This window comes from Gasterosteus aculeatus, chromosome 7, assembly GCF_964276395.1.
Source record: "Gasterosteus aculeatus chromosome 7, fGasAcu3.hap1.1, whole genome shotgun sequence".
NCBI lineage: Eukaryota > Metazoa > Chordata > Actinopteri > Perciformes > Gasterosteidae > Gasterosteus > Gasterosteus aculeatus.
Window position 1 is genome coordinate 22984687 of NC_135694.1, and position 13896 is coordinate 22998582.

The following is a 13896-nucleotide window of genomic DNA, read 5'->3' on the forward strand; positions in this document are numbered from 1 at the left end:
GTCACACCTGTTAGGCATCACCAATTAAGGTGGTGTGGCCAAACAGGCAGGGGGGGGAGGGGAGAGCTCTACCCATCACAATCTACCCCCCATTTTCTGTCGGCGACCCGCCGATAATAAAAAACAAGCAACAAGCAAACAAAAATATAAAACACGGTTTTAAGGAAAACTACTTCCACAGCCTAGGAGTGGCAGAGAGCATATTACCCGACCCAGTTACCCGAGAAGTTGCAGCCTCTCTCCCGCTTCTCCATGCTGGCACAGGGAGATTATGGGGGTTTGGGTGTCTCCCTGCTGTCTCACGCTGGCTTCGACGAAGAGGCACTGTACTGGATCCTTCCATAGGGTCATCATTATCCACATCCACTGGGGATATGGTGCCAGCAATAGATTCGGCTGGTGCAGGTGGTTGAGGGCAGGAAACCAAGGGCTCTAGCGTAGCTGTCACTGGTTGGGGGACAATCCACCATTCACCATTCGGTTCGCAATCTCCTTCATTGGTAGGTGATCTCCCTTGCTCCCCAGAGTCTGGCTCACTTATAGGGGTGGTTAGTGGGATTGGTCGCAGGAGAGTTCTATGGACATGCTTGATTTTTCCTGCGTCATCCAGGGGTGCGATAGAATACACTGCTCCACCATCAGAAGGGGTCTTGACAACTTTGTACCTCCGGGGACCCCAAATGTCCTGGATCTTCACTCTGCCTCGAGCACTGTTGTCTTTCAAGTAGACCATTTCACCCTCTGTCAGGTTGCCACCAGCCACATGCTGGTCATGTCGTTCCTTCCTGAGGCGAGCTGCTGCTTGGATCCTTTCCTTGGCCCCATCAAAGGCAGTCTGGAGGCGCATTTGGTGTTCTTGCAACCAATCACCGATAGTACCTCCAATTGGTTCCTGAATCTTGCCAAGGAGAAAATCAACAGGAAGTTGGGGTTCTTGGCCAAACATTAGAAGGTATGGTGACTCACCAGTGGTTTGATGGGTGGTTGTGTTGTAGGAGAAGGTAACATGTGGGAGGTAGCTGGGCCAATCTGGCTTCTTGACAGGTGGAAGGGCCTGTAATAGGCCATGTAAGGTCCTATTAAACCTCTCACATTGGCCATTCCCCTGGGGGTGGTATGGCGTGGTGAGTGTTTTTTTTATGCCATAGAAACTGCACAGCTGCTGGATTAACAAGCTCTCAAAGTTCCGGCCTTGATCCGAATGTATTCGGGCTGGCACCCCAAACCTATAAAACCATTCCCGGACCAGTACCCCTGCCACAGTGGAGGCCCTTTGATCACGGGTCGGGACAGCTTGAGTGAATTTGGAGAAGACATCGGTCATAATGAGAACTTGTTCTCTTCCATCGCGAGCACGTTCCAGCAGAGAAAAGTCAATGGCTAAAATTTGATTCGGTCGGGAAGCTACCAGATGGCCCATGGGTGTTCTCACAGCAGGGTATACGGGTTTGGCCAGGGTGCATCGTTCACATTTTTGACACCAGTCCTTGACATCCTTATACAGACCTGGCCAGTAGCACCGCTGCCTTACCAGATTAGTAGTTCTCTCCACTCCTTGATGTCCATGACCCTGATGCAGTTGTTGAAGCACCTCCTCCCGCAGGGAGGCTGGCAGCAGCAGCTGATGAATTTCTTCTCCACCATCCGGACGGTGAATGCGACGATATAGGAGCCCATCTCTCTCCACCATCCTATTCCACTGTCGCACCAGTTCCTTTACTGGTTTCGAAAGAGCCTGGCGTTCCTTCTTGTCTGGGGGGTGTTTGCAGCGCCAAAACTGAAGGAAGCTTCTCAACACTGGATCTGCATGCTGGAGGGTGGCAAGGTAATCTGGGGTGTGAGACGGAAGGGCAAACACTGACATCTGGGTTACCTGTACTGAAGGGTCAACCTTGTTCATCAGGAATTCTGGGAGGGCGGTTCCTGGAAGGAATGTCCCCAGATCTGGCGGTGTATTGCCATGGTGAGGCTGCCTGGAAAGGGAGTCTGCATTAACATTAGAGCGACCCGAGCGATACCTAATGGAGAAGTCAAAAGCTGCTAGTTGAGCCGCCCACCGCTGTTCTGTTGCCCCCAGCTTTGCAGTGCTCAAATGGCTAAGTGGGTTGTTATCAGTCCATACAACACATTTTTGACCCAACAAATAGTCCCGAAATTTTTCAGCCATTGCCCATTTTAGGCCCAAAAACTCAAGCCTCATGGAGCTGTAATTGGGCATGTTTCGCTCTGCTGGCGTCAGGGTTCTGCTGGCATATGCTACCGGCCTCACTTTTCCATCCTGCTCCTGAGAAAGCACTGCCCCTAATCCACTGAGGCTAGCGTCCACCTCTAGAATGAAAGGCAGAGAAAAATCAGCATACGCCAACACAGGGGCACTAATTAATCTGGATTTAAGGTCCTGGAAGCTCTTCTCACATTGTTCAGTCCAAAGCTCCCCAATTATCTTCCGAGATGCTTTTTTTGTGCGAGCGTCTATCATGTTGGCTACAAGGCGATGTAGGGGGGCTGCGATTTTTGCAAAACCCTCCACAAAACGTCGATAGTAGCTACAAAAACCTAAAAATGACCTTAACTCCGTTGCATTTGTTGGTCTCGGCCAATTTGCCACAGCTGATAATTTTCCTGGGTCTGTGGCCACGCCATCTTCGGTAATCACATGACCAAGATAGTTTACCTCCGTGCGAAAGAAGCAGCATTTCTCGAACTTTACTTTCAGTTTCTCCTGTTGCAAGCGAGACAGCACGGCATCGAGGCGCTTTAAGTGCTCATCTACTGTGGAAGAGAAGACAATCACGTCATCCAGGTATAGTAACAGTGTCTGAAAATGCTGTGCACCAAAGATCCGTTCCATTAACCTTTGAAATGTACCAGGCGCATTACAGAGGCCGAAGGGCATGCGGTTAAACTCAAACAAGCCGAAAGGTGTACAAAAGGCTGTTTTTGCCCTATCTTTCTTTGCGACCGGTACCTGGTTATAGCCGCTTGCCAAATCCATAGTTGAGAACCAACGTGCTCCTGCCAGGGCATCGAGGGACTCCTCTATCCGAGGTAAAGGAAAGGCATCCCTGCGTGTCTTGCTGTTGAGTTGACGATAATCCACACACATCCGTAGGCTTCCATCCTTCTTTTTGACGAGGACTATTGGGGACGCGTATGGACTGCAACTTTCTCGGATTATCTGGGTCTCTAAGAGCTGGTTGATATGATTTTTAACAGAATCGTAATCTGAGGGGGGGATTCTCCTAAACCTCTGTCGCACAGGCACATCATCTAGCAATGGGATTTCATGCTCTATAAGGTTAGTACATCCCAGATCCCCTTCAAATGCCGAAAAAACAGCATGATGTTTCTCAAACATGGACCGTATCCCAGCCTGCTCTGTCTCTGGAACATTGCTAAGATCAAGAGAAGCTAGTGTATCAGAGATGTTTTTCACCTGCCCCGTCTGAGAACTCATGGTCGCCAGGGTACCCATTCCTGCTGGCTTCCTGGGAACCTCGTTGATGCCTGTAGGTAAACTCACTATCTGGGCCTGGTTTAGCATCCCTAGGGCACAGCGGGGGTAAAGTTTAACATCAGTGTCACCAACATTCACAACTGGGATGTAAGCAGTACCATGATGCACTGTGACCATCGCAAGAGATACTAACAAACCACCAGGAAGAGCTTCTTGGTTGGCAAAAGGTTCAAACAAAGCCTGGAAAGGTGGAAGACACCTCTGCGGACAGGTCGCGGCCACCAATTTAACTGTCCCCCCGGGTATGTAGACTGGATGTTTCCCCCTCACCCTAGCAACTCCACTGGCACCTGTTGCAGGTCTGGCCCGGCTCTCGTGACACTTTTGGAAAGCTTTCTTCCATGCCTCAGGGGCCTCTTTCACAAGTGAGACATCAAAAAGGGGTGAGGCATGTTGCCCGAACAACTCTGCATAACATTCACGTAATACATTCATGCCTAAGACACCAGGAACGTCAGATTCGGGCAAAGAACCAGGAGGATCCTTAACCACTAGAATCCCCCTTTTGGGAATAACTGTACCCATTACAGAAACATCGAGCTCTACATACCCCACATATGGAATGCTAAGTCCATTAGCTGCTGTAAGTTGTAGCCACTGGCATGCCTGGGGAGAGTTGTCAAAATGCTGGTGGAAAAAGGACTCCTTAATTGTGGAGACCATTGACCCCGTATCCAGTAGACAGTCTACCTCAACCCCACCAATGACCACTGCAACATGTGGACAAGGACTAACAAGTTGAGAGAGACACTGTTCATCCACTGGATAACATGAACCTGTAATGGCCCCTTCTGAATCGTGGTTCTGCAAAACAGAGGGCATTAGTTTTCCGACTGCTGATTTTGAGCAGTTGCCCTTTGCATAGGATGCGCCTGGGGGCGCTGTTGCTGAAAAGGGACCCTTGCATTATCGCAATTACGAGCAAAATGCCCTGGCTGCTGGCAGCGTCTACAGAGAACAGGGCCTGTATTCGAAGGCCGAGACCATTTGGAGGGGTTCTGTAATTGCAAGAGGTGGGTGGAAAGCTGGTTAATTTGTTCTTGTTGTGCTTTAAGCATCTCTTTTATCTCCGCCATTTCACTTTGAGATGAGGTACTCGTCTGCTCAGACACCCTTGAAAGGTGGGTAGCACAGATGGAGGGGACGGAAAAACTGCGGGGCCTACTTTCCAGCTGTCTACCTTCCCTCTCCCATCTGACTGCCTCCCCTCGCACATCCAAGAGGGTAACTAATGGCTTAGCACGTACAACCCGTTTTAAAGCTCTGCGGAGATCTGAATCATTAACATGTTCCACAAACTGATCTCTCAATAGAATGGCAGAGTTAGGTATAGCCTGAGGAGCATTCCTCATGATTTTTTCCATAAGCTCAAATAAAGCATGAGAGTAGTCCTGCAACGACTCACCCTCTAGCGGTTTTCTGGAGAAGAAATCCTTCTGTAAAGCAACATAAGACAGTGAACATCCATACACTTCCTGCAGTATAGTCAAAACCTTCTCTGGATCCTCACGATCTTGCTGGGGCCTATACTTGATCTCATCTTTGGCAGACCCCTCCAAATGATCGTAAATGAAATAGGCCTGATCTATGCGAGCTAAATGCCTGGCCCGCATGCTAGCACGGACCTCTTCGACCCATTCTACCACTCCTATACCCACATTCCCCCTAAACATGGGGCACTTCCTTTCTCTGGGGATGTAGAGTAGGCGTTCAGGCGCTGCCCCTGGGAGACCAGCAGATCCAGAGGGGCCAGGGAGTTCAGAAGAGCCAGGAGTCAAGCTTGCTGGACGTGCTTGCGTTGCTGAAAGTTCTTGTGAAAGTTGTTCATTTTGAGCCCGGAGTTGAATCACCAAGTCCCGTAAGTCCAGCTGGCCTTCCTCCATTTCTATAGACTTGGGTGGTTTTGGCACCTGGGAGCCAACAGGGATACAGGTTCCTCTTTAAGAAGAACCTTTGGCCAACTGCTGTTTTTGCCCAAAAATAAATAGTAAGCTATCCGAAAAATATACACATGGGGGGGGTCCTACATAAAGCAACTGTCAGAAAAGTGAACTAGAAGGACACGTCTCTGCTCTAAAAAAAACAATAATAAAATAAAAAATAAAAAGAGTCCTGCCAGCAACGCCAATTTGTAACCGGGGCGGCCGTTCGCCTGGTCACAAGGGTGACAACGTCACTTTGGGACTCTCACCCAAAGAATATCAGTTGTAATGAAAAAGATAGGGAGCAGAGAGGTGAAGTTCCAGTTTTGTAACAATGTTTTTTTATTTACAAGTAGGTTTAATATTTAAAAGAAAAGGAATAATCAATCCAGAAACATTGGTCGGTTTTATGGCAAAATATAATCTATGCTTTGAAAAAGGATTACTATACTGGGGTACCCTACCAGTACAAGGGGACTACTTGAGGCCCACCGGGGCGGGGGAGTGAAAGGGGACAAGGGGGCCACCACCAGGTCAAAGGAAAGAAAACACAGCAAATCAAAAAGAATTAAAACACAGCAAACAAACAAAATAAACTGAAAGGGCCTTCCACCTCGTGAGCCACCCCCTGTAGGCCTACTATATGCCCACCTGCACTGGCATTAAAGGGACCCCCAGTATAGGGCGCAGTAATGGTTGTTTATGTAGGACAAAACAAAGACACTAACCCAGAAAGAAAACAAATTAGCAATTCATAATCAAAGATACTATATAAACCGGGTAACCATAATCTATTTTAAATCAAAGGCAAAAACAGCAGTGACCAGGCTCAGCGTTGCACCACCTGATCATTTCCTGTATAAAAGAAAGAAAAGGTAAATAACGCCAATAAACATTTCACTGCTAAAAAGCATATTAAAACATGAAACAGAAAACCCCTGACATACCTCTAGATTCCGCTCAAACCCATCCGCACGTGGCGAGTGCTGTGCCTATGCCGTGGGAGACCTACAGCAAGCCCCCCTCTAGCTCTAGTGGGGCAAAAGCTCCCATTTAAAGAGCACCTGGTCACACCTGTTAGGCATCACCAATTAAGGTGGTGTGGCCAAACAGGCAGGGGGGGGAGGGGAGAGCTCTACCCATCACAAGCAAAGATCACACTCGAATGAACGTTTATTACGTCCCTCTTAACAATAATAATTAAAATAATAATTTTTCAATTAGTAATTCATTGGAAACATATGCAGAAAATTGTTTTTATGGAAAGAATTATACATTCGACACATTGTAAAAAACACTGCTTTTTTATCATTCCTGCCTCTCATTTAAACAAACACAGCCATCGGTTGCAGTGGATTTATTTAAGTTTAATCCCCAAAAAAGCAGTGTGACTGAACCATATGAAAAATATCCCAGTAACACCTACAGTGAGCGAAAACATTTCATAAAGTAGTGCTGCCCGAGATGACCCATTTTACAGTACAAAGTCAATTTATTCAACGTTTAAAAAAAAAAAAAATACACATGCTGCTGCCCCAATTATAACTTCAACCGGGAGTCAAGGGATGCCCAGTTTGGAAAGCATATGGAGTCCCAGCAGCACCACGGTTGGGAGAAGAAGCGGTGAGGGAGTGACTTTTGGGGAAGAGGAGAACACACAGGTGCCCACGTTGCCCACTCGATCCACAGCCACCAGCTCCACCTCGGGCTCACAGCACGACGAGACGTAGGAAACCAGTGTTATGTTCTCATTGCCGCTGGCCGGACTGGTGTTGAAGGTCCCGTTGCCCCGTCTGAGGCTGACTCGCTCCACGCCCGTCCCTTCCGCCCCGTCAGTCACCCGAACGGAGAGCTCCCACGTCGACGAGCTGCAGTTGGCGGAGCAGTTGGCTTTGAGGCCGAGCTGCTCGCACCGCGGCGGAGTAAAATCCGTCACCTGACAGCAGAAGAAAAACGATGCGTATTAATAAATTACAGTTACAAATCTGTTGAATGGGTTTCTTCAGCGCGAGGGGTTACCGTGTTCACTACGGGGATGCGCAGCACGACGTAGTTTGTGTCTTCGCCGCCGGGAGCCTCGGCCTCAATAGTCAGGGTGACGTCGTCACCAGACCGGGTGTTCAGAGGTGCCGAGAGTGTCACCGTGTCGTTAGCGCTGACCCCAGTTTCCAGGAACACGTTTGTCGGAGAGGTCGAGTCGAAGCGTTGGTTGATGGTGGCTCGGATGGTGAAGTTTCCTCCTACTCCTCTGGTTAACACTGAGAAGGGCACGGAGAAGGGGGTCCCTGGTACCAGGATGCTATTGGAATCCGCCTAAACGGGGAGGGGGGGGTCAGACAAGTGTTTGTGGCTGCATCTCATGTCTAAAGTGATGCTCCTCCCGGTCACACCAGTGATGGTGTGAAATGGGTACTCACAATCACAGTCACATTGGAGCCTCTGAAGCTGGTGCATGACTGCCGTTGGAAGACTATTGCACCGCCATCCCGCCCCGTCACCCGCACCGCAAACTCCACCAACGGCACCACGTCAACGAGAACCAAGAAGTTTCCTCCCCCCCGTGGCTCCACTGTTCCTTTGACCTCCCCCGACCCGGACGATTCGACCAGAGTGACCTCTGTCACCGTGGCCGAGTCGCTTCCCGTTAACGTCACCAACAAGCTGCCGTTGACGCCTTCAAAAGAAGGGAGGAGATTGATCATATTTTGACTCATATCATCAAATTCCCATCTTAATTATCTTTACCGGCTCTGGGACGAGTGTCAAGAGAATCATATCCTGTGAAAGGGCCTTGTGATGCCTCCACAAAGTCAAACAGGAAGTCAATAGGACTCTGACCTGCCAATGAAGACAAAAATAATCAAAGGATCAAATAAACAGCAGTTATTCAGACAAAGCTGAAACACCACATAGAGCTTTCTATGTTTTTCAAAAATAAAGGTTGTTACTATTATATCAAACACATTCTGCCATCATTAAATGTGGGAGTCTAAAGGTAAATCATTGGACTAAAAACAATAGAATATGGGGCTCTCACCTATGACCTTAAGAGTGTACGGATTAGTTGACTCCATTTTCATTTTCCACAGTCCAACTTGACTTTTTAGCTGCAGAGTCTTGAGGTTCCCCACAGACTGCGATGCAGTGATCAACGGTCCTGTTGTGTCAGTGCTTTGCTCCCCTTCAAAGTTACAACCGTAGAATAATTGTGTGAGAGCCTGAGACACATTATTACAGTGCTTTAAACATTTATCACAAATAATATATGTTAATGAGATTGTTTGTCCGATTTCATTTTAAATGACATTTCTTTTTATGATTTTAGTTTATTTTGAAATGTCATCAAATATTGTACCACAACTTGCTTTTTACATTAAAAAAAAGTATACCATGTTTGACTGATCTATTTGTCCTTTGTTTAAAATAATGAAATAATACACAAAGCCTGAACTTGTGGTGTTTATAAAGAGTGAAGACGTAACTCATAAAGGCAGCATTACCTGTGGGGCTAGTGAGCGTGAACGTGACAGAGCGCCCGGTGATGTAGACTCTAACGTTTTCCACTGTTCCATCAACCGTAAAAGAAAAGGTGTCGGTCCGTCCCGGGCTCCTGGCCGCCTGCAGCAGGGTTACCTGGCAGATCAACATTAAACAGGTGACACAGCTGAAATCTTTCCACTGACGAATCCGAGTAGGGGAGAGAGCAAAGGGACGTTACCAGAGAGGACCTGGAGAACTGTGTGATGATGCTGGTGGCCTCAGGGAGCTCCGTCTTTGAGACTTCAACAACCAGACCTCCTGAAGCCTGAGCCAGGTCTCTGTACAGCTGAGCATCCGATTCCGCAATCCGGTTAAGGTTCTGGTTGTCCTTACTCCTCTTCCTACGATTGACCACTGTTGTGCCGGAAATCATGAAATTCACCTGCAGAGCCAGAAGCACAGGCAACCAGATTTAGCGCAGTCTCTAGTGACCTTTGGTGGGAGTGACAAGAAATCGCCCAAAGACGGAACATTACCATCGTAATGCTTGTAATGCAAACGCTTTGTGTCAGGGTCCCAACAAAACAAGGTTGTTGCTTTGTTTTCAATTAATGTCATTATAGATATAAAAACTTAGAAGATATTCAAATATTTTAAAACATTTTTTTAATAAAATAGGTATGTACTACTTTTTTTAACATTGTGTTTTATAACATAACATCAGTGCAAAACCTTATACACTTCCACAACTAACCGGTTTTACAAACTTTTGTGTCGCACCTTGTTTTTTGTGTCTCGCTATCTACTAGCTCTTTGTCTCTACTGTCGCTTGTCTGGTTGGCCGTGGTTCAAACACAAGGCATGTCAAGGTTTTGCTTTCGTTTTTGTACTTTCTCTTTTCCTTTCTTCCTCGTGGCCGTAGGTGTCAGGGTTGGCGATGAGGATGCGACCCCACCGTCGGCCAACCGCGACCCGCCCCCCAGTTAGCGAACCACTGCTCCAAGACATTTAGCCATTTAGTAAAATGCGGACGCTTGGTCAGTGACCCCAACCGTCGACCTATGACACCGGAGACAACCCCCCCCCCCCCCCCACAGCATCAGCGGTTCCATCGACTCATTTAACCTACGTGACAAAATACCAACACTTGGTGTTGGCAATTTAGTTTTGCAGAGGACACAAACAGGCTTCTCCTCGCCGAATCAAACAGAATGACATAAAATATTTGTGAAAATTGTTAACCTTTTCACGATAGCACATCATTCAATTCTATACGGAACATCAATTGTTTTTGTATTTAGATACTCACCACTGTTTGCGTCCGCTCTATGAGCGCGATCACTGTGCTTTTCAGGTGTTTGTCTTTAGCTGGTCCATCCGTGAAGAGGAACACCTCAGAATTTTGCGGCGCCCTCGTCAAGGCCAGCTGTGTGAGGAGGAGTGCGCAGCAACAAGGACGGTTTCAGTTCAAACACATCAACAAGCTTCTGGGGGCAGATTTTGCAATAAGAAAAAACCAACACATCACAGCACCTGAAGCCCTGAAAGACTCAGTTCCTCCTCATCCCCTCCACCGGCTGCCGATAGTGAATTGATGACATTCTTGAAGACCTTTGGGTCCGTAGTCTTTGTCATCGGTCCAAAATCTGGGGTTCAGTTGGCGACAGCAGAAAGTAAACACTTTGATGATGAAGTGCGACACCAACGACACGTACACCACCCTCGAGATTGTACCTGGATCGTTGAAAGGTACTAGAATGTAGGCTGAGGGCTCATTTTCCGTCCCGACTTCATTGTCGATTATGGAGGAGGTGACGGCCCGCACGGCTTCGATGTCGTCGCTCATGCTTTTCGTGGTGTCGATCACAAAACAAAGCGCTTTACTGGATCCTTTGGAGATTCCCAACATCCTGATGGAGGAAAAGAGACGAAAGAACGGGATGAAGAAACACCCTTTACCTCCTTAAAACAACTGACACACGCAGAGAGGGTTTCATACTGGAGGAACGGTCGGTCACCAGCAGCCCCTCGAATGTCCTCCAGCAGCCAACTAGTTGCAGCAATCGCCAGGTTCGCTGCGTCAGGGTGGAGGTGTCCGTGGCTGGCATCAAAAGAGTCTTTGTTGATCCCACCTTTAGGCTCAATTTTGCTTGTTTGATCACCTGCTCCTCCGTGACTGCATTTTCCTTTGCAAACAAATAGCACGAGAAGTTCTGTATCATTTTCGGTGGAATGTTCTAGTGGATAAATATTTTCTCAGTAAATAAATAATCTACTTGTCCTCCTAAACTGTCAACGAGTCATGAATCTGAAAGCATAATGCTGTGGCGTTATTGTTTAAATGTAAGGAATCACTTACCCTTTGGTTTGGTCGAGGCAAAAGGCACAACACCAAAATACCCAGAGGTTAGTACCTTCTCCTCGATGATGTCAGCCAAGATGTTGTTCCTGCAGTCGTCTCCATCACAGTTGCGACACGTCGCCCTGTTTCTATCTGAGTACAAAACATTTCAAATCATGTTTTAATCCAGGAAATCACACGTCTGCAGTCACACCCAAACTGCATTCCACCATCACTCCGGTGTTATCTTTTGCACATGCACACGCACACACTTTACCTGCTAGGTTACCAATGCTGGTGTCCGATCTGATCAGATTAGCATTTGGGAATTTGTTTCCTAGTTCCACCCAGTTACTGTGACTGTAGAAGTCCTTAAAGAAGACAAAGGTTAATCATGCATTGGATTTCCATGAATATTAACAGTTGAAGCTTTAGAAATGCTTTTTGAGTTAATGAACCTGTAAGGGATGTAAAATCTCTCCCATTTTCTGCCTGGCCGACTCAAAGTTTCCCTGTTTGTTGCTTGCTTTCACAACCATTATTCCCTCGGTGATGATGTTCCGACCTTGCACAAACAATTCTTCATCAAAGTGGAAGCTTCCATTAAGTGCATGACGAATGTCCACCCGTATGTTCCTCAGCGTGATAAATATAATGGCTTGGCGGTAGTTCTTGGAGGACTTTGGTTCACCGCAGGCCACAGCAACCGCCTCTGCAGTGAAAGGCTGTGCCTGAACACACAAACTCAAGGTCATACCCACACTGCAACAAGACAACATGACATGTAGAAAAAACTCTTGATTGAAAGGAATTCTCACTGGAAAAGTGAAGTCTGTCCCCTCAGCTTGGGCCAGCGCACGGCACACCTGCACGGTGGAATTTAAAATGGCCATCATGGTGATTTCCTGGTGACTCAGAGAGCTTCCCGGCAATATACCGAAGCCCAGAGCTCCAGTGTGCAGGAGCAGGAAACACAACGCGGCAAACCCTGAAGACATTGCTGCTCAACGGGTGAACAATCTGCTGGAGATGGAAACACGTTTTCCGCTACTTCAGCACTTGGTGCACAGACTGTACGTTTGTGTCTATTTTTAATTTAGTTCTAAACAAAATGTGCTCACGATAATGGGTACATTATCCTAAATTCATAAAAAGGTGTGTTAATGGTCAACTGCTAGCGATAACAGAGGTACACACAACATTAGATATGATGACAACATCAATTTTCACTGTAAGTTGTCACCGTAAAACCAACAGACTTTACAATCTAAATTTTGAAGCAGTGAAGCTCCTTCATACCAATAGCATAAACACTCACATCAATAAAGTTCCCTACTTAATAGAACACACCTGATTTGTGAGAACACACAGCATTGCAACAATACATTTTCCCGTTTAATTCCCCATAAAAAACTGATGAAAGAAAGAGCACTTTAAAACAATGCATTTTGTTAAATATTCACGTGTGTTCAAATTGATGGCACTTTTAGGAGCAGAAACCCCCATTTTAACACAAAGGTCCTGCATAAGAGTGTGTGATCTTTAAAATGTCATTTAAAGTTTTTATGGCTACCAATTGAAATTGGTATTAATTGATGAAAAGTAATAGTTAAAGAGTAACAAACCTTAGGTATGGACGCGGTCCTCTACTTCAGCACACTGTGCAAAGACCAGCTGTGCTGCGCTCCACAGCTCGGTATGCAGGCTGCAGGACCGGTTCTACCGGTTCCTTTAGATTCATGCACGTTTGTTTGTTTTCCAACTGTAACCCGTCAAACTGGGACCATGAATGAATTGGGAGACATTGCACTGGTTTGTGGTTTGACCCACTTTGTGGGCCTTTTGTGCTCACCGGATTTCACCTGGAGTAGATAAAGGGAAGTATCAGTGGCAGCTGCCGGTGTGAATGGCGCCGCAGTTCCAATAGTCCGCGAGAAGAAAATGGTTGTAGCTGCGAAACGAAAGACAAAAATGAATAAAACTGCCCTCTTTATGGTATTCACAGGCAAGAGAGGTACACAAGTGCCATGTTTTAAGTGTATCAAGTGTTTCGTGTTGGAATATAACACAGCTAGCATGCTAGCTGAAAGAGACATACAACATAATAAACATAATAATAAAATTGGGATCAATGATAGCAGTTGAACCTACAATTGAAAGGACAGATTAACGGAGCCGATAAACACGATAACGCTTCCTTTCCAGCAGGTGGATTTTAATTGCTTGCACTAATTGGGGGATTTTTTGGAGAGGAGCCATAAGAGCGTGTGTTCACAACTCCGCCGCATAGGCTTCATTTCTGTTTGCAAATTAAAAGACTGATTTATTTGGAATGTGACACAGAATAACGTATATCCTCGTAGGCAAAGTGTTCCAGATAAACGTCACCCATCATTGGCAGTCAGTCACTATTAATCCAGACCTACTGTAGCTAAAGTAATGTTACCTCAGCACACACTTTCGGCGCTTTGGTTCCCCACGGTGGCCCCCGGCTGGTTGGTTGACAGCAGCTGCTGTGATGCATTGAAGGTCTGCTCGGTTATGTAAACAGAGCACAGAGAAGCTTGAAGTGAGTTGACAAAACATAACGGATGCATCATCACCGTATTGACAGTTACATTGTTTATTGCCAGTTG

The 13896-nt window shown here is 46.8% G+C and overlaps 1 protein-coding gene across 2 annotated transcripts; it reads right to left on the bottom strand.

Moving 5' to 3' along the window:
- Window positions 1–6781: 6781 nt before the first annotated feature.
- On the bottom strand, window positions 6782–13241 carry LOC120822590 (von Willebrand factor A domain-containing protein 7). Of its 2 annotated transcripts, none has more exons than XM_040182369.2 (16): window positions 12886–13241; window positions 12079–12283; window positions 11719–11991; window positions 11538–11631; window positions 11279–11413; window positions 10919–11105; window positions 10654–10829; window positions 10453–10565; window positions 10229–10345; window positions 9158–9361; window positions 8940–9072; window positions 8477–8620; window positions 8185–8277; window positions 7857–8113; window positions 7459–7752; window positions 6782–7375 (listed from the first exon to the last, which is right to left on the bottom strand). In XM_040182369.2, exons 2-16 carry the CDS (start codon window positions 12256–12258, stop codon window positions 6998–7000), a joined length of 2778 nt encoding a protein of 925 aa, XP_040038303.2. In that variant the 5' UTR covers window positions 12259–12283; window positions 12886–13241; the 3' UTR covers window positions 6782–6997. The 2 variants fall into 2 exon arrangements, with proteins under 2 accessions (XP_040038303.2, XP_040038305.2); XM_040182371.2 differs by having other exon boundaries at window positions 12079–12280; window positions 12886–13211.
- Between the last annotated feature and the right edge of the window lie 655 nt (window positions 13242–13896).

Bases quoted from the DNA above. Each gene is read 5' to 3' on its own strand.
- LOC120822590 (XM_040182369.2), bottom strand. From the start codon at position 12,258: ATGTCTTCAGGGTTTGCCGCGTTGTGTTTCCTGCTCCTGCACACTGGA. The intron at 11,414-11,537 runs GTAAAGTGTGTG...TTTTGTACTCAG, and splicing joins CAGCATTGGTAACCTAGCAG to ATAGAAACAGGGCGACGTGT. The intron at 10,830-10,918 runs GTATGAAACCCT...TTCCTCCATCAG, and splicing joins GGTGACCGACCGTTCCTCCA to GATGTTGGGAATCTCCAAAG.